Source organism: Epargyreus clarus, unplaced genomic scaffold (assembly GCF_041222505.1).
Source record: "Epargyreus clarus isolate Ecla_fem2 unplaced genomic scaffold, WU_Ecla_fem_2.2 ptg000004l, whole genome shotgun sequence".
Taxonomy (NCBI): domain Eukaryota; kingdom Metazoa; phylum Arthropoda; class Insecta; order Lepidoptera; family Hesperiidae; genus Epargyreus; species Epargyreus clarus.
The window spans coordinates 10325364-10346661 of record NW_027332212.1 but is presented as its reverse complement, the minus strand read 5'-3'; the positions used below and the strand labels follow the sequence as shown (position 1 = coordinate 10346661).

Here is a 21298-nt window from a genome sequence, read left to right as displayed (position 1 = left end):
ATTATTACGTTTTTCCGGAAACTATAATCACAATGTTTTAAATTTGTTTTTATGGCAGATCTTTTTTTTATACTCTTTATTTGGTAAATAAGCTTATTTTAATATTAATATTGTATCATAATTTATGTTTTTATTTTATATTATGAATTTCATTTTCGAAAACTATTATTATAATGTTTTAAATTTATTTTTATATGGTAGATTTTTTTATATTCTTTATTTTATAAATAAGCTTATTTAAATATGAATAGTGTGTCATAATTTATGTTTTTATTTTATATTGTGATTGTTAATATTTTTTTTCTTAGCAAAAGTAAAGTTTTATTTTATTGTAAGTTTAATTGGATATAACCAATGGCGGCCATTTGAGGCCGCTATAAAAGGGGTTGAGCCGATTGGTTCGGATTCATTCTTGCTGTAGTGATGCTGGTTACCGACCCAGAGTTGAGTTAAAAGATTTTCTACAGGACCACAGTTAAGTACATATTAATATATTTAATATTAGTTTAATATTATAACAATTATTGTAATACTAGGAAATGTTTATTAATATGTTTCTATATTTAGAAAATACGATTAATGTTGCTAATATCTTATGCATTTCGAAAAGATGTGCTGAGGAGTTTCTTTCGCAGTTTTCTTCTCCTCTATACAAGGGCACCTTTGCGAAACTGTGGTAGAATCAATCATCAAGTAATTGAATAAATGAACGTTGATTTTATCTTTCTGTCTTATAATTTCGACCCCATTGATATCAACACATTATTGTTTTTGAAACTATTTATTGTCAATAAATGTTTATTAGAGTTAGTTGCTTTTATTCGAATGAAATAACTTATTAACATATACAAGCCATCAGTTCAATGAAGTAGTTCAAAATAATTAAATATAGATACATATATATATAAATTAGTCTTTTACATGCGAACCAAATTCTCACTCGGAATACACGCGTGGCAGGAAAAGCCCCCCATAAATATGTATATTTTTCTAATCGTAGCCGTTTAGATAAACTGACTCATCACACATTTTAAAGCCATGGCGGTGACATACACTAAGTAAAAAAATATAAGTACCTAGTACCTACAACTAAAGGATATATTTGTAAGCAACTAAATTAGAACTCTCCACATTATCGGTGTGAGAGACTTTATGCCGATTGCAAGAATTGGCTTTTCCACACGTTTTTCACTCATAATTTATTTAACTAATAGAGTCTTGTAATGTCACAAACAGATAAAACTTTTGTCGTTGCCGTTTTAAAATCTCTTGAACAGAACATTTAATTTTGAGAAAAAAAACAAAAATAATATTCAGGGCATTTTCAACTGAAAAGATATTCGTGAAAAGAAGATATACGAGTACTTATGGGAATTTGGAACCTTAAGCTAGCAAAGCTTTCGTTAAATTAAAAATCTACTTTAACCTAAGTATCACAAGAGATTTCATGCTTGCGACGACCGTACATGCGTGTAGAGATAGACTTCATTTATAGTATAGCACTATTTGATTACTTTAAGACTTTACTTATAGCACTCCTATGTTGTTTTGAAAGTTCACGCGTATCCCCGTCTATTCAAGTTGTAGTATATGCCTTGTAGCTGCATGAGTTGTTGGTGCGTGCCGCGCTCGGCCACGCGGCCGGCGCTGAGCACGCAGATGCGGTCGGCGTCGCGCACCGAGCTCAGCCGGTGCGCGATCACCACGCACGTGCGCCCCGCCTTCGCCGCGTCCAGCGCCTCTTGCACCACCTATAACAGAGTATTTCGTACCGTGTTAAGATGAGTATGAATCGATCGGGATACCACCGCCACTCCTATTTCTAGTGTGACGTAGTTTTTGCATTGCGGTGGCATTCGCACTATTGTGCGATTTGTCTGGATTACATGTCTTAGTTCTCTGATTTGGCAACACATACCGTGGTTGGTGTCAAGTAGAACGCTTGTTTTGTTTACAGATGTTTTAGATGGCGGTGACCACTTACCACCACACTAGAAAGAGTGAAAGCTCGTTTATATCGTATATATATATAAAAAAGTTTTTTCATGTGATTGATATTTAGGTATTAACTCATTAACAGCTTTCACAATTTCTAATAGTAACTAATAATAATATTATTTACTTTTCTTTTATCGAAAATTACCTTTTCGCTCTCAGAGTCCAGTGCGCTAGTTGCTTCATCAAGCAGCAGCATTTTAGGCCGCCTTAAAAGTGCTCGGGCTATCGCCACCCTTTGTTTCTGACCTCCAGACAATTGTGTGCCTTTAGACCCTATATTTGTATCGTAGCCCTGTAATATTGCAAACACATATACATATGTAGTACACTTTATGTTTATTAACTCATATGTATAAAACAGAATATTTCTCTATCCAAGTACAAAAAAGTTTAGTTCAGTTTTTATGAAGAACGCACGGACGAGCTTTAGAGCGGACAAATATAATGGAAAGTTTATGATTATTTTTGAATTTCTACTACTGTGGTAACAATGCTTTTTTAGGGATGTTACGTTATTTTATAATGTTCTGTGTTCTTTATTATATGCTGGAAATAGTATCAAATACCTTGACAGAACACAGAACATAGAACACTACCTCAAACAGTCCGCATTATTTGGCGTGAAATATTAGTATTTAATTAATTTCAATTTCAAGTTAATTCAAGTTTTCTTAATTTATTTCAAACAACTTAATTAAGACTTAGCTAGTTATTTACCATAGGCAAAGATGCAATAAAATTATGTATATTGGCTTGCTTCGCAACGCTTATTATCTCGTCCATGTTCGACGCTCGTGTATTGTCGCCGTACGCAATGTTTTCACCAATAGTGCGATCGAATAAGATGGGCTCCTGTTGCACAAATCCTATGGTCTGCCTTGCGTCCACTAGCTTCAGTTTGGGCAGAGGGATACCGTTCTGTGCCTAAAAATGTTAATATGTAGAGTAGAGAGATTATTTATTTATGCGATTTGACTAGAAGTTGTTTTCGCCTTTCACAATTTCCATTAGCAAGAAATTGTCTTTAAGTGATGTTTTAAAATATTTAATATTATAATTTCGGTCTTTTAGGCAAAACTTTAAATAGACGGATTAATTTTTAATAACGGGCATTAGACATTAAAATGAGCTTTAAAAAGTAACCAATGACAAACTTTCGCTAGTTCATGATATAATGAAAAAACAATGCCGCTAGTAAAAAAATATGATAGTAAATTTATTGCGTTCCTTAGCGTTTCAAAGGTCTCAAAGATTGCAACCCATTTGTCATCGTTTTCAACTTGATTAGACGATTTACGATTACAAATTTTCGAAATACAGACAGCACTTACCACTATGCCCTCATCAGGGTCGTAGTATCTCTCAAGTAGTTGTATGACAGTGCTCTTTCCACATCCACTGGCTCCAACCAGGGCTATTGTTTTACCTTTTTCTATTTCTAGATCGAAATCTTGGAGCACCTTTATAAGAGGACGTGTTGGATATTTAAATTGGACGTTTTGTAAACTCGCTTCACCAGTGCCTCTCTGAAACGTTTAAACCAATCATTAATTACCCAAATTAAGTATCTATATGATATAGATTAGTAAAGATTACTCACTCCTAACAAGAGAATTTTACCAGTTTTGAGAATTGACATAGTTGCGTAAAAAAAGTTTTGGCACGTCTTCGTGCTAAAATGTCCCTAAAATATTTGAAGTACTTAGTTATTTATTATGTAATTACGTAGTATTCGTTATTTATTCGAAAATAATTCAAGAAAATAACTGACAAATCAGCCTTTTGTGGCTTCATTCAATTTCAAGGTGGCAAAGTATCCTTACTAATTATTTGAATTTATCGATTTGAAATTTTGACTATTGTTTGCGTTAAATTACTGATTGTTCAAAGCGAACGAATAACCCATACACAAAATTATTGGGACGCATAAACTTTCGAAATATTATTTATCGAAATGTTTGAGTAAAAGTAATATTTTTTCAGTTAAGTATTTAAAATATTCATTTAATTTATCTTGCCGTTTTAAATCAAAGAGAGTCAGATATTAATCTAAATAGATATATTTATCGATGTATAAATCAAGTACATAATAGATATTAGTAGGTAATGGTTTAACTATAGTCAAAGGTCAACTGAAGTATTTTTTTTTACTTAAGTATTTAAATAGTGATCACTAAAATAATACTAGGGACCTTCTTTGGAGCCCATTAAGATACCCATGGCCAATTGGTAGGCTGACGATGATGAGTGCACTTACAAAGTCATTAACTGCCGGTTTCTCAGGGTCAGTGATCTTGGACTGCCTGTTCAGCATCACAATGACGCGCCCTGCCGCCTTGATTCCCTTCTGGAAATTAGGCGCAAATGCAAACGCTTGCGCCGCCGACGATGAACCCATGAGAAGCGCTTGAGCAGACCTAAACGATGTCAGGATTTTGTATGTTAATTTTGAATTTGGCTTTATATTAGAAGTATGTTTTTTTTTTATAATATAGAAGTAACAGACTAGCATCCATTTGATGGTAAGTGGTTACTGCCGCCCATGGACATCTGTAATCAACCCCATATAGGATTAGATGTTTCTACCTGAGGTCGGCCACACATGCGTCCTGACGTCTAAGCTGGAACAACTCGGAAAAGTACGTGTCCCTTCAAACCAGAACACACCTTAACACTGCTGCTTAGGCAGAAATGGTGCCGCCGGAGTTGAACCACAAAGGGTTCTACCACCTTCAAATTACCACCTTCTACCACTTTCGTGCTTTTGGAGACATTTGCATATGGAGAAGCTACGTAGCAAACTTTATCAACACATCATTTAAAACAAACTATGCCAGTATCCTTACTTCAACACTATACCGTAGTCGACAGCATGGTACACCATTAAATGACCACCGTAGTACAGTGTCCCCGCGTAGACGAAGTTGAAGAGTCCCCTCGCCAGGCCGAAGATGAGTCCCCGCCAGTGCGAAGACCGCTTCGCCAGATGCAGAGCTGGCAGCAACCTCGTCGCGTATTCCCTGCAGAAGGCCTCCTCTCGTCCCAACGAAGCTACTGTTCGTACATTCGCCACTGCTTCTACAGCTATCTGAAAATGACAATACGCTTGTAACACATCTCTTATACAAGTGGGACTTGTGGAAAGTTATCCGTAAGCTGATAACAGTATGAATGAAACAAAAATGTATTGATGTGATGAAGAATAATTTGGGCTTTTACAGTTTTGAGTAAAAATATTTAGCAGACTGGCGTAAAATGATTTGCAGTTTAAAATAAACTTAAATACACATTTCTTTGGCATAAACTACTAACTTTAGAACTGGCTTCCATTGTTTTAGCTGCACCAGCAGATTCTGCGCTGATAATCCTTCCTTCTTTAAACAAGATGGCCGCTACGAGAGGCACGAAAGTGAGGGCTACCAGTCCCAAACGCCATTCGTAGTAAAGCGATAGGCCTAAGCCAAATGAAAACGTTCCTACGGCTTGAAGCACAGTGCCAATTCGTTGTCCAGTTGCCTGAAATAATATATTTATTTAAATTTTACAAATATATTCCATTTCATTACTCCTTCTGTTAAACCTCATTCTTTCAACTTCATCTAAGTAACATGACATTTGATTTAAATATAAAGTCGTTGATTTTTTTCAATTTGTCTTTAATGCAGAAATAATATAGAAAAGTTGATAAAACTAACCCCCTGTACCGCAGCAGCTTCGCCAGAAAGCCGGGCGCAGAGAGCCCCTGTGGAATTGTTTTTATCATCAAAGAAGCCAATTTCTTGCTGTAAAAATTTCTCAAACATTTGTTTTCTTAGTCTTTCCGTAAGATATTCTCCTGCAACTGCATACATGGATACCTAAAAAAAGAAAGTACTGTATGATCTTTTCTCTACGTACAAACAAAGTCATGCTACCCCCAAAACAATTTATTTCAATTGTTCCATTTATATAAATTAACATAAAGTAAATTAATGTTTTGATGAATTTGTCTTACCACCACGAAATTGGTAATTCCTGAAAAAATACCAACTCCTACGAATATGAGTGCGAATTTTCTAACTTCTCTTAAAACTTCATCCTCATTCGGATTGGAAAGTACCTGAAAATTTGAATGGGGATTTAAATTTGTGAAACAACTCTTAACATCAGAAATCAGTACTCAAAAATCGGTAAATGCTTTAGATAGTTTACTTATTTACTTAGTTTTAATTTTAGTATGTCACCAATATTTCACGGGAATAAATGTACGTTTTTGAAAATTAAATGGTTTCAAAAATGACCTACAGCATTATGATCTGTGACCGTCAAATGATTACTTAATTAGACTAACAATATTTTTCATCGCGTCACACAATTGATATTCTTAATTAAGACAGTCAGCAAGACGCGAAGCAATCAATTGAGTCCGTAACAATGCTCATAAATATCTTGATACATATATCTATGTGTAAAACCTCAATTGATATGCCTCTGTATGCATTAATAGGTTATGTAATTCTCAAAGTATGTATGTAAGTATGAATGAGTGCTGATAATAAATAGTCTGTTTATTCAAAGATGTAAGGGCTGGTACAAGTATTACTTTAGTATAGTCCGCGCCAAACTGCTAGACCGCTCTGAAGTTCTTGCGAGCAGGTGTAGTCGTATAATTTGCTATGGCAACGCGATTCATTTCTATATTCCGAGCGGACTAGCAGTTTTACGCGGGCCAAAGGGAGATAACAGAGGTCTGTGATTTGCGTAATTTGTCGACTTAGGGAACAGAAGATTGGATGGTGATTACGTTGGAAATAATTATTTATTATTTTTCTATTTTCTTTTGGAAAATATAGTATCGTAGGTTCTAGTTTTAATGTAAGCATAGAAAAGATGGAAGAGTTTTGTTATCACTTGTTTGGACACTTATTTAACAATCTTCTACTGTTATTCTTACAAATTTTGTACCAGACGATACTAAAATAAATAATAGATCATACACCAAGGAAGTCGCCCAAAATGACAGCCAGGATAGGCATAGCAAAGCCGCTGGCCACAGAGCAGAGACTGGCGGCCGTGATCGAACGCCACTCGGGCTTGTTCAGCCGTATCACACGCCAGAATGAAACTTCCTCAGCATCTGGCTCGTCTTTTTCATCCTGTATTAAATGTTGTATAAATTACACTTGTATTAAATCAAAATTGTGGAGGAAAAATTATATCCAAATAAAGCACTTGAAGCAGAACCCTTCTACGTTCGACTCCGAAGGCACCGTTGCCATATTTATTTTTGGCTATTAACAGTAATTTTAAACAGCGCTGTATTCTAGTATTCTAGGTGTACTTACGAAGAGACATTTCTACATAGTATTCCGACTAATTCTTCAGACGTAGCAAAGCATAACGACGTCACGTAGGATTACAATTTTATCTGGGATTAATTATATGCATGCTCCTTTGCTATTTTTTTGTACAACTCAGTATTCAATTCAATTCAGTATTTTACTTACTTTTGGATTAGAATATACAATGTCATCTTCGTCTTTTTCGCTCTTTATCGAAACTGTTCGAGCCAACGTTTGTGGATGATCTAAAACGAGCAATGCACTTAAAATTCAATAAACCAACATTATACATTGTTATAAACATTAAATAATTCAAAATAAATAATCAGTAATGAAATTCAGACCTGTCTCAGTAATGTCCGGGGATGATTGCAACATGACCATATCGTAGTAATGCGATTTTTGACTCATCAACTCTTCATGGTTTCCGCACTCCACAACTTTACCGCTCTTGAACACGTAAATTTTGTCAACATTTCGTATTGTTGATAGCCTGTGAGCTACAACAATTGTTGTTCTACCTTTTTGAGCCTGAAAATCAATGAAGAAAGGTATGCAACTTCAAAATTACAACGATTAAGATAAAACAATAAATAACAATGATAAAGACTTAATAAAACATTGATAAGTTAAATATTTCAAGAATGTTTATTAAGTAAGGACAAAAAACAGTAGTGTCTATTTATAACATCTTATCAGATAATAACCAGCTTTCAATTTATTGTTCATTTCTGGAACACCCTGTATCTATGTCTACATAGTGTCTGTACACATTTTTCTGTACTTTTTTTATTATAACGTTGTTATAAAATTATTTAAAAAATGATTGAAAATAAAGAAGAAATGCTGCATGCAAAGTAATATTGTCTAGTCTCACAAAAGTAAAATGGGAAACATACGAGTAAAATCTAATCAGCTGGATAATACTGATAGTAATATAAGGAGGTAGACTTTTAACCTTATCGAGAGCTTCTTGCACTTTAGCTTCGGAGTTGGTGTCGAGAGCGCTGGTGGCTTCATCTAACAGCAGGATACTGGGGTTCCGGACTAGAGCTCGAGCTATTGCAATGCGCTGTTTCTGCCCTCCAGATAGTGATGTACCCCGCTCTCCTACTAGAGTATCGTAACTCTGTAAGTAAGCAACGCAAATTTGAATTTGAAGACAAATATAAATATTTTTTTATTTAAATGTCACAGTATTTGTTTACAACTTGGGATTCTAAAAAAAACTTAACTTGTTACCAAGGAAGTGAATCTAGCAAAAGCTAACTAATCTAGAGGTTACGGACACAAATGCATATTACAAATTAATGGTATTAAGTACTTGCCTATTGATTTTCTTAAGCTATGAAAACATTTTTAAGTGGAATATAACAACAGTTACATCAAAACGTAAAGGATTTTCATCTCATTTTCAGCAGAGTAATAATGGGAGTAGAAAAAATAATCAATAAAAACTTACTGATGGCAGTTTCGTGATGAATTGATGAGCATTAGCTTGTCTGGCAGCAGCCTCGATTTCTTCATCGGTAGCGTCTTCACGTCCGTAGCGGATGTTATCGCGCACGGTGGCGTTGAACAATACGGGTTCCTGTCCCACCAGCCCGATCTGCGCGCGCACCCAACGCACCGATAGCTCGCGAACATCGTTCCCATCTATGCTCACCTGTTTGTAAACAAAATTATTACCACCATGCCACTGGAATACACACATATGCGTCATGAAAGTAGTGGCTTATGACCCAAGTCTCCGCAGTTAAGGGGATGACACGAGAAGGTGATAGAATTAGATAGTTCGACCAGATAAGTACCACATACACACATACGTACATGTATTTCCAACGTGAAGCATGATCTTGTGTCTCGGTGGAAGCTGACTTGACTGATCCTGTCTGACTTACACATAAGGCAAACTTAGTTCTCAGGAGTGGCAACGCATTATTGTGGTTGAATTTAGATTAAACCACTGATCGATATGGGGTTGGGGAAGTGGATTGCATGGTCTGATGTAACTTTAGTCGTTCGTCGAACGAACAATCGTTCGAACTAATTTTCCTGTTTAGATTTCACACGGTTGTTCACATATTGCAGTAAGTAAGCATTTACAATAGATTTTATCTTAATACGTACACTGCCATCGATGACATCGTAGTATCTGGATATTAGTTGTATTATAGTGGACTTGCCGCAACCGGAGTGTCCCACAAGAGCCACTGATTGCCCACGTTTAACGCTCAAACTCACGCCCTTCAACACCTGAAATTTAATATCTTTATATATATATTTCTTATGTGCGTTGTATGTCACTGAACTCTTCCTAAACGACTGGACTGATTTTGATGAAATTTGTTGTGTGTGTTCAAGGGGACTTGAGAATGGTTTAGATTCACAATTTAGTCCGTGGGAAAAGGTTTTTTTTAATTAATTTTTAATTCGTAAGTAGTTGTTGATTTTGGAATGTTTCACGTTGGATTCGACAGACTTCGCTACCATCGCAGTTTCAAATATTCTATCTATTTTTCAAACCCGTAAGTGATAAGGGTTGTTCACCCTTAACATTTTTTTATTTATATGGGAACACAACGTTTGCCGGGTCAGCTAGTCTACATATAAATTATTTATATACCACTAGGTAGTTAAAAACGATGAATGCTGTCGGCGATTTCAAAATAAGTGACCGGGGGGTTACTACCATCTCTTATAACATTATTATTTTAATAATACATTTCGTACCACGACCTCGTTAAACTAAGATTGTTTTTATAATATTACAATACACACCTTTTATTATGTCGGCCGAAATTATTCATTATTTTTTTATAACTTATTAAGCAAAATATTACAATTTCAGTTGGTTTTATACAATGAATAAGCGAAAAATGAATAAGGGTTTAAGTTTGTTCAACTGTGTATGACGGAACACAATCAAGACGTGGTACGAAAGAGATGACACTAGTTTCGATGTCTTGATTTAAGGAGGTCGTGGTACGAAAAAAATGTTGATGCAATATTGAAATAAAACTTTCCTGAACTATGATGTTTTTAAAAAAATGGTGGTAGGCCCCCAGTTTTTCCACAAAAAATATGAAAGTGTTTCTATTTTTGTGCAAGAAGGTATTTAACGGGAGTTGCAGTGGGAGTTGAATCTTAGAAATCGACAGGCAAGGACATAGGTAGTTTTATTTTCCTTTCGTGTGACTTTCCTGGTACATGAAGTCACGCTAGACTCAAGACAAGGAATATCCGTGTCTTGTAAATGTGTTTATATTATATACCTACCTACTATAAGTTCTTATGTCATTTAGATTTCCGTTAACGACTGTTGTTGTATATGATGATTGCAATCTATGGTATCAAAGTCCATGATGAGTCCATGATTGTTTTATCTGATAATAAACTACAATGATCGTTCGAATTTGCAGAAATTTAAATATAGCACAAGGAAAATTAGATATATATTTTGTGACTCATCAGTGCATATTCATTACGGATATTTCTTAGCATTCATGACCAAACTTGATAAATATTAACATCAATTGATTGTGTTTGACCAATGTAGTCACCGAAATATCGAGCAGTAAGAAATTTAAATTGCAGTTAAATTTCCATTAAAAATAAAAATTATCTTGGATTTGTACACACGATTATGTTTTCTGTCATACAGACAAACATTTATATTATACATGTATATTCAATAACATCGAAGTACCTTAGGCTGCCCAAACATAAATTGATCGGTGATAGACGCCCTGTATCGATGTCGATTGATCGATGAGACTTCTCGACGAACATTGGTCGATAAAACGACGATCAACTTACTACGTCGATCTAACTATATATGCATCGGTCTTACTATATACATATGTATAGCTGTCTATAATAATGTGTCCGACGTCGACTAATCCATTCTTTCGTGGATCGACTGGTGTATACCCTAATATAATTTGATAGATCAATTCTATACGTACCGGTACATCGGGTCTCGAAGGGTAATGGAAGAAAACATTCTTAAGCTCAATATTCCCGTCAATTGACTTTGGTGCGGTGCCAAGATTTAGCAAGGGGTTGATAGTGGGAACGTTGTCGATTAGGTAAAATATTTGTGCGCCCGCGCCGCTCGCACCACCGAACACTTCCATCAAAGTTGAGGAGATTCCGAAGTTTGCTGAGCCCATTAACACACCGAAGAACACCTGAAATGCACAGTTTTATATATTTATCTATAAGGATAGATCAATTTAAAAAAAGGAATGGGAGCGGTTTTTTGCACGCCTTCACATCCGCGTCGGTAAAAACTCTTCGAGAGTTCGACTCGAAATTCGCAGTCGCAAAGTTCCCTTGAAAGTAAAATTTGTGGAAAAAGTTGTCAATGATTACTTAAAGTACGACTATAGAAGTAGAACATACACAATCATTATACAACGTACACGATCTAATTATCACGTGAACAAAAAGTGTTAATCCAAAAGATCACGATTTATACGAATGAAAATCACAACTCATAAAGATAAGATCTTCGTCAATTTATGTACCTAAAGGTGTCGTTTCAAATAAATTATTCGGTAGCTTCGATAAAATGTAACTTATTTATACAATTATGACTAGTTTATATAGGAAAGAAACATCAATTTTAGAGATTTACTTTGTATATGAAATAAGCATGCAACCATAGAAAAATAAAATATGTTTTGTTTCAAAACTTACAAGCAATGGCGGACTATGGTTGTTGGAGGCTCGGGGCGGAAAGTTGAAAGGAAAGGCTCAGTGTAAAAAGTTAATTTGATTTTACAAAATGACAAATGTGTCATAGAATTATTCGGTGACCCTTTTTCGCGGACTATATACATTTAATAGCTTGTTTGGTTCTGACGACTTTTTAGCAACTGTATTTGGAGGTCTCCAGGATCGGTGGCCCGGGGCAGACCGCCCCTTCCGCCCTCTCCTTCAGCCGCTAGAGCTTACAAGACCGTAGTTTTGGATTCTATATTTCACGTTGGAATATCACGTTATTTAGCAGTATGTAATGCCTATGAATATCAGCTGTCTTCTCTTGCGTTGCAAATTTACTTGAACAACACTACTTTACTTATAAAGTCAAAATTGTAGCGGTAGTAGTGTTGTATTACAATTTCATGCTTTTTTTTCAGGCATGTTCTGCGATTTACTTATATTTAAATTATTATTTAAATTACTTACCGCAATCATAGTTTCTACGTCGTAGTTCTCGGGTTCGTTGACCATGAGCTGATATCCAAACCAGAACGAAAGAGCGTACGTACAAAAGATGCAAAAGAATAAAGTGCCCATAGCCAGACCATTAAAGAAACCTGAAATTAAAGATCATTTTGATATATATTTTAGTTATTTGAAAGGTAAAACCAATAAGGTTGAACTGGGGAGTTACCACTGCTATACTAATTTCTGGTATACAGCTTTTGCGTTTCGATGGTAAGTAGACTTACGTAGCGATTGTTACTAACAACAATCGAATTATTCGATTGTTATTGTGTTCGATTGTATTCGAATAACTATCGAACAATCGAAATTATTCGATTGTTGGTCGATTGTTCGATTGTTCGTCGATTGTTCGATAGTTCGAAGTGTTCGATTGTTCCGTTGACACGGCTCTTGTTTTTTTTTTGCTCGTCACGCCCGGTCGTCACACGGCTCCCGGTTTCGTGCGTCATTCGTACGTCGATTGTTATTCGATTGTTTTTTGTTACTACGAATAAATCGACAATCGATTGTTGATTCCGTCGATTGTCGATTTATTCGATTGTTTATTTAGAACAATCGCCCATCGCTAGACTTACGTCTAAGTCTCCCAGACATACGTGTGAACGGCTTCAGGTACATTACACATATAGTTGGTTGTCTAAGGGCAGCAGTAATGACCCACCATCAGGTGAATTGCAAGCTCATTAATACAAAAAGTTTCCTACCTTTTTTAATATTGATGTTCCTTGCTTTAGCTAAGAAACCTTCGTATCTTTGTAATTCTTTACTTTGTCCGCTGAAGGCGTATACTGTTCGGACGGCTGCTAAAACCTCCTCGGCCACGCTGCTAGCTTTCCCTGAGGAAACAGCCTCTTTCTTCGACAGCCTAGAAGCTATCTGTTAAAATTATTTTTCTATTTATTGCTTTTTCACATAAACATACAAACTTAATGTCGATTTAATTTTAATTTCTTGGGAAAACATAAAAACTAGTTGTCATTTCTGAACTAACTATTAGTAAATTTTGGTTATCTTTAGATATTTAAATATGTCCACCGGTAGTAAAATTTATTTGTTCATATATTATATATATTATATATTATTCTATAAGGCATATCTATGAAACAGTTATATTTATAAATAAATACTGTGACTATCTTATTACTTACAAATCCAGCTAATCCAACTAGAAATAGTGTAACTGGAAACGAGACCAAGCAGATCAATGCCAGCTTCCATCCCTTGATCAACGCCATCGTGACTGCGCTGACGAATGATGCTTGATAGAAGACGAATGTCGCCAGCTTTTCTCCTATACCGTCTTCTACTTTAACAACATCACTGAAAGAACACATATTTCCAGCGTAAAGTAGCAAACGAGCATAATTTGCATTTTTCATTTTGAAGGTTTTGAAGCATTTTGAAGGTGGTAGAACCCTTTGTGGTTCGACTCTGGCGGCACCACTGCCACACCTATTTCCGCCTAACAACAGCAGTATTAAACGCTGCTGTGTTCTGGTTCAAAGGGTGTGGTAAGGGAGACATACTTATCCGTTAATCCATTAAGGGAGACATCTAATCCTATATGGGGTTAATTACAGACGTCCATGCGGTAGTAGGCAGTAGGCACTTACCATCAGGTGGACTGCATGCTTATCTGCTACTCCCATGTTGTATAAAAGAAAACCATGTAATTCACTTGTGTCTTTCCTGTACCACACCTCTCAAATCAGGCCGCAAAAGCGATAAAGACATTTTTAGGCAAAAATACGTTGCTCCCACCTCAAATATTAGTTTATATCACGGCGTGCGTAAATGGACGTTTTACGCACGCTTCGCGTGCGCAAAACCCCCATTTCCGACCCCGTAATATAAAATTTTATACAACACGCGGACGAAAAATGTTTTTCTGACTCGTGTGATTGCAGTCCTCGCCTGCGGCTCGGCCTGCAAACTCACACTTGTCAGAAAAAAATTTTTCGTCCTCGTATTGTAATGTACTATTTTATCACATCTTTTGTCACACTCTTCAATTTTATATAAAATGGTAATTCATATATCTACTTACGCTGCCATTTTGGCTGCCACGTCCCCAGTTTGATGCGTATCGAAATATTCAAAATCTTGGTTCAGCGCTGCTTTCAGATATTCTTGACGCATTTTGTACACCTGTTTTAAAAAAAATATCAATGGTGTATATCAATGGTGTATATAAATTATAAACAAATAATTTTTAAATATAATCTAATAATTGTTGAAATGTCCGTGTTTAGTTTAAGAAGAAGTTTAGGAAGATAATTATTAAGTTTAGCTTTAGAAGCTTCTAGGATACCGCTGTAGACGACTTATGTTTGATGTTTTGTTATTGTTCTATTATTTGTTTGTTAAATGCAAACGACAAAACATGTGTTAAATGATGTGCTAAATTGCGACATCATCATTCATTAGTTCGTGCAATTTAACTGTCCAATTTTCATTTTTATTTTAACAAGCGACAACAATCCACGGATAGTACTGTTGTCGCTTAAATAGGTATAAGATAATCAGGGAGATATTTTAGTTTCTTGAAAGCGGGTGGTCTTAGGCAAACGATTTCATGATGCCGGAGGCAGCTTAGTGTAAATGAGCCTTTAGAAATATCTCCGTTAAAAATAGAACTAGATGTTAAAGACAAATACATTTTTTTATAATATAACTAAGCTAAAACACCTCGGAAAAGTGAGTTCCGATTAGAAAATCCATAGTTTCATTGTATTTAGCAAAATTGTGATGTCCTTGTGATATTGATAAGCAAAGTTGTGTTCACTATGATTCGGTTATCTCACGTACATGTTATACGTGATAAAGCTTTTATAGGATAAGATTTGTTTTTAGTATGCTCTCATTAATGAATGGAGGAGTTTTAAAAATAGTATATAATCTATTTTTACAATTCCTCATGAGATGGCGCTTATAAAACTCACTTAAAGTCGAGTGGGTTACTTAGATTACTTGTAAGTGACTTGATAATGAAATGTCTACATCCTACTTAGATGATAATAACTAGACATCGGATTATATGCATTTGCATATGCAAAACACAATTTTTTGGCGTTATTGCATAATAAAATTTTACATTTTGTGGATTAATACAACCTGAAATAATTACGAAATACGAAAAGATAGGCGACCTTGTCTTCTCAGGTTTTTTTTCAGAAAAGTTAAAAATTAGAAAAGTGACAATTATTTCTAATCACGTGACATGTCACGTCATGCACTTTGGTTTAATTTATTTAAGATTACGTATACATTACCTGATTATATGCAGACATGTTCATCAAAACCGTAGCCGTGTAGGAGAAGAATACCAATATCACTCCGAGAATACTGTTGTACATGGCAAAGTCTGCAACTGCTCTTAACAAAGCAGCATCATCTGGCATTCCTATAATTAATCCGATTCCATAGTCCACCATACTTTGCAGTAGCGATGCGAAGATCAGGGTATTGAACGGTAATGTGATTCCACATATTATAGAGGATATAACCGCTAAGAAGATGAAGATCTTATCTTTCGTGGTTGCGAATCTGAACTGAAAGTGAACGATTTGGGTATTAACAAGTTGTAAAGCAACATTAAGGTTAGCTGAGATAAAAACGGCGCTGTAATAAGACTGATAATTGCAATTGCGAAATATGAGGTAAGTATTTAAAAAATTAGAAACATACACAACATTTATTTTTATTTCTGCTTAATAAATCAGTATAAGCGCTGCTGTGTTCCGGTCTGAAGTGTGTCGTAAGGAAGGCATACTTATCCGAGGCGTACCAAGGAAGTCAAGTGGATTGGGCAGAAATATGCAAATTACAAGCGAAATTAGACTTATCTGGCACTTTTTAGTCACAATGACCGTAATCGCTACTACGATGCACTAAAGAAATCGATTTCCGACTCTAATCTTATCTGGGATTGATTACAGTTGTCCACGCGCGACAGTAGACACTTACCATCAGCTGGACTGTACGTTCGTATGCTACTTGTATTTTATTATGATAAACTACTGTAATGTAATGTAATGTAATGTATGTAATGTAACCTAATATAAATTAATGCTGCTCTCTAGTATTCGCAAAAATCGCCCTCTCAGGGCATCACATATCTCTTATATTATGTTGTAAGTTGTGTGTGTATTTTGCAATAAATAAATAAATAAATAAACACTCAAGATTTATTGTCTGGCATTACAATTGGACGTGGTTACACGAAAAGGATCCAATCCACAATAGACTTCATATGGATTGGATCCTTTTTGTTTAACTATATCCAATTGACTTTCAAGAAAAACATCGTGTGGAAACCTGTAATCCTGAGAATTCTTAAAAATAATGTTTTCAAAGGAATGAGAAGTCTACCAATACGCACTTGGCCAGCGCGGTTGACTATGGCTTAATCCTTCTCATTCTGAGAGGAGACCCGTGCCCAGTAGTGGGACAGTAATGGGTTGGTGATGATGATTATGGCACTTACAATTGCACCAATTTTAAAAATGTGGCTATTTTATTCTACAATTTAATTCGAACCTTACTCCAGCGTCGAATTTACCCCAATTATCCTAATATACTTATTACTATACTTACTAATGTGAAAAACGAAACACTCGGGACTTCATTAGGGGGCTTTTCTTCGACGGAGCTGGAACAAAAGTCACGTTTAAGATAACATTGATATTATTGTTTATCTTTAACCAATTTTAAGGAAAATAGTGTTTGCCCAGTAGTCATAATTCGAGCGCCTTTCCACCAGAGGCGGCGTACAGATAGGTGAGCTATGGATTTCAATCCACCGATAGGGTAGCATTTCATCCATTTGCTTAGCTTTCAATAGCTTAGTTAATCTCCGGAGCTTAGTTAAGCTACCAGTAGCTCGGCAGCGGGTTAATATTTATTTTTAGCGCATGCTATTGTTTAGTTATTGGAAGGGAGTTCTTAGACTATGGCGAATGTCCATACGTGAAGCGAATTCGCGCCGACGTATAAAACATGTCATCCAAAATTAACTTCCTTATATTTATTGCCCCTAAACTTCCGCGGATATTCATTTTTTTGCCTGTTCTAATGGTGAGCAACCAAACCGCTCCTATATGATTTTAGACTGAAATTATTGCGGAATTGAGACATTTTATTATGTAACGGGTACTCACGATATGCATAGGTTTTCGCCGTAATTACGACCCATGCAACTGGGTCAAATAATCGGCAATAAAGAAATTAAAAAAAACGCATATCGTGAGTACCCATTACAAACAGCTCCTACCTTGTATAAGCTTATACTGTGGTAAGCATTGGGATAACAATGGATTAGTAATAATTAATAAGTATGTAGTGAATTGTAAGTATAGTAGTCGTATATATAGGTACATGCACTTACAGATATGACCAGTTTATAAATTGAAGTATTAAACTAGCAATTGTCCTAATAGAAACGAACAGGACTTTAATTAGTTAAAAGAAACCATTTGCTGAAGTGTATGTCATGCCATTAGTGGGCGACGTTTATAGAAATATTTACTCGTATAACAGTCAGGAAGGTGATACTAATTCAGTACAGTCAATGTTAATATTGCATGATTTTATCATCAAAATGTTATTAGGGCTTGAAGTACATAAGTAGGTAGGTACTGCTATAAAACAAGACAATTCAGTATTGGTCTAAATCCGAAATAGGTCTCAATAAGTTTATATAAAAAACTTTTTTAATTATTTATACGCTGGTTCAGATTTTGTTTTTGTTGTACCAGTAACTTTAAAATAATACTAATAGTCATTTAAAATAGTAGTTCGAATCGAGAACCTCCTTTTTGGCCCTTCTCTCCTCCCTTCTTATTACTGTCCCTACTGAGTTTTAAATCAAAGAATACAAAAATGTAGTTCTTTACTTGCAGGATAACTTTAAAGAAATATATAGTCGTAAAAGGTGGTAATTATACTAATGTTGTGCATTTACACTTGGAACGTGTGGTATGTTTTGCTAAAATGTATGTATCGTACGTACCTAGATATGCTTGTTTTTGTAATATATTCTTATTTAAACAGTTCGTTTGATTTAATTAGGGAAGGGATCCGTCTTTCCTTGTAACTATCGAGCTAAATATTTGCACTTCGACACTGTTTGATGGCAAATCAATCGGCAACGCTAAACAATTGACGAGTAATCATTGTAAATGTTGTATCGTTTTTATACTTGTTGTTTAGACGTATGTTATATACAATTTTAAGGTTAAGGCTTTTATTAAAAGCTCGAAAGTTATTTTCAATTTTACGTACGAAACCCTTTGAGAGTTCAACTCTTTCTTGGTCAGTTTTTTATGATATACGAGTATATTAGCCGAATGACGCCCATTGGACGAACATTGGTATGCAGCTTTATTGTAAAGTCTCTTAGTCATATTAGTATTTTTAATAACTATATAATCTAAGCAAACTTTTTATTTTTAGGGTTCCGTAAGAATAACTGTGAAATGTATAATAATTCTAAATTTAATAACACAGCTAATAATAAAAAAACATACTTGTCCAATTACTGTACCAACGAATAATAAATAAGTTATTCGTCCAGTACCCGTATTACCTAATACATGAAGCCTTTTACCAGACGAACTTAGATATAAAATAGATTTCATCCATTGAACTAGTAGGTGACGATCGTCCCTAATTTGAATGTATGGCTATAGATTTTCAGTAAACATTGTTTCCCATACATTAAGTATAGGAGAACATGTTTTCAATTTACATTGTTATATACCACTTGCCGAAGGATGCAGTTCCATCCACACCAACTGGACTCGTGACGGTCCTCCACGATTCGGTTTGCGCGGACGTTCTTGCCACGGACGTGCAAGATGTGGAATGAACTTCCTTCTGTGGTATTCCCGGAGCTCTATGTCATGGGGCTCTTCAAAAAAGGTGTCAAAAGAGCTCTCCTCCAAAGCCGGCGATGTATTGGCGACTTTTCTGGTGTTGCAAATGTCCATAGGCGACAGTGACTGCTTTCCATCAGGTAGTCCGTCTGCCTCATCGTTTAGGTATAATTATTAAAAAAAACATATGTACGGAACCCTCTTCACGTAAGTTTAACTCGACTTGGTCGGTTTATTTTATCACGAAATATGCATATTTTTCGAGCTGTTAACAGCACAAGGTCACGGGAACATTTGGTACTAGGTTAGTATTATTAGACGACCTATTTTTAAATCAATGTCTGCTCAGTACAGTTTACAGATTTTAAAATTTAACGCGACTACACAAAAATCTGTTAATCCCTAATCATTAATTATGCATGTAAGTACGTATATGGATCCATTTTCATTCAAATCAAATCAAATCATTTTTTTATTCAAAATAGGTTCTTTACAGAGCACTTTTTGAATGTCAATACAACTACCATTTACAGACATAGACCTTATCAGAACCGTGTCGTGGCAGACAAAAAGCACAGAAAAGTTTTCTCTTAAACAATGCGTTTATATTTACATTGTCGCGTAGACACGAGCCGGTCAAAATAATAAAATATTAATACCTACAGAAATATTGATTTTGACTACCACGACTTGTCTGATACATTCATTGTCCTTACATAAAAATTAGGCCTAAAACATTACGAGACTGATTTTTTATTTGGAGTATTTTTTGCTATGGTCGATACGATTAAAAATTCGTGAAATTTTATTTATAACTGAAATGACATAATATTTAAATTACAGCCATAATACATTATTGGTTTAGAACATACACGTGCAGGTAATAAAACGATTAATCCACTTACCTATCTTTGTCTTGCTTCTGTCCGTTTTTGTGTAAATCGAAACCTTTTTTCGAATTCTTCATTGTACACCTTTGGAGTAGTCACAAATAGGGATATTATTTTTTTGTGTTCACCATTGATATCGATTTACATTACACGTTCGATCGCTGTACTCGACAATGATGGACTATCAGATTTGATACGAGTTATCATGGAGATATACATATGTACGTACCTGTGTTGTATCCTGATACTTTACCGATATGTTTTATAATAGGCTTCTTTATCTGGCTTTCATTAATTTATACATATATCTGATTATATATACTTAATAATGTACCTATATAACTGACATGCGTAACTAAGGCATTACGACAAAGATTTATGTTATGTTGCTCAATATTGCGGGGATTTCAGCAAATTAAAAACAGGTGAATATTGTTTACACAAGATCATTTGCCAGCCTTGTTCGTCCAGATGTCTTCCGAAAGTTTTGTGGCTATCATTTAAAATACTACACTAACTAAAGAGGTGTTATAGGTACTGGATTCAAACAACACCAGTCTCTACACAATAGTTTTGCCTAAAGGATGTTTTATAATATAAAAGGAGTAGTAGTATTTTATAATATAGAAGTAGTAGTGAGCTTTTTATGTTGAGGTAGCAAAAGAGCACGTACTCCACCTAATGTTAAGTGGCTACTGCCGCCCATGGATATCTGCAATCAATCCCAGGTAGAATTAGATCCCTGCCTTGAGAGGTTAGCAACAGATGTACTGCTACAGGACTAAATAAGAACGCCTCGCATAAGTATGTCTCCTTTACCACACCCTTCAAAGCGCAACCCAGCAGCGCTTAGCACTGTTGTTATGAGGTCTTCAAATTGGCTTTCGACGTCGAACCACGAAAAAATTTTTTTCAAATATATTTGAACCTAACGATAAAGCAGACGTGCTACCTGATGGAAAGTAGTCCACGTCGC

General features: G+C 35.4%; 1 protein-coding gene across 1 annotated transcript; it reads right to left on the bottom strand.

Annotated features, from left to right (window-relative positions):
- Positions 1 to 1472: 1472 nt before the first annotated feature.
- On the bottom strand, positions 1473 to 20488 carry LOC140757504 (ATP-dependent translocase ABCB1). Its single transcript, XM_073093248.1, has 23 exons — positions 20338 to 20488; positions 17154 to 17208; positions 15830 to 16108; positions 14605 to 14705; positions 13706 to 13877; positions 13262 to 13433; positions 12516 to 12646; positions 11288 to 11512; positions 9450 to 9575; positions 8782 to 8985; positions 8278 to 8448; positions 7664 to 7850; positions 7485 to 7564; positions 6975 to 7133; positions 5993 to 6097; positions 5694 to 5855; positions 5311 to 5514; positions 4845 to 5086; positions 4256 to 4415; positions 3330 to 3524; positions 2716 to 2922; positions 2144 to 2290; positions 1473 to 1751 (listed from the first exon to the last, which is right to left on the bottom strand). The coding sequence occupies exons 1-23, from the start codon at positions 20397 to 20399 to the stop codon at positions 1557 to 1559; spliced, it is 3741 nt and encodes a 1246-aa protein (XP_072949349.1). The 5' UTR covers positions 20400 to 20488; the 3' UTR covers positions 1473 to 1556.
- Between the last annotated feature and the right edge of the window lie 810 nt (positions 20489 to 21298).

Excerpts from the sequence above, each read along its gene's own strand:
- LOC140757504 (XM_073093248.1), bottom strand. The coding sequence starts at position 20,399 with ATGAAGAATTCGAAAAAAGGTTTCGATTTACACAAAAACGGACAGAAG. Across the intron at positions 14,706-15,829 it reads ACATGTCTGCATATAATCAG|GTGTACAAAATGCGTCAAGA; the intron begins GTAATGTATACG and ends TTTTTAAAACAG. Across the intron at positions 7,565-7,663 it reads CCCGGACATTACTGAGACAG|ATCATCCACAAACGTTGGCT; the intron begins GTCTGAATTTCA and ends TGCTCGTTTTAG.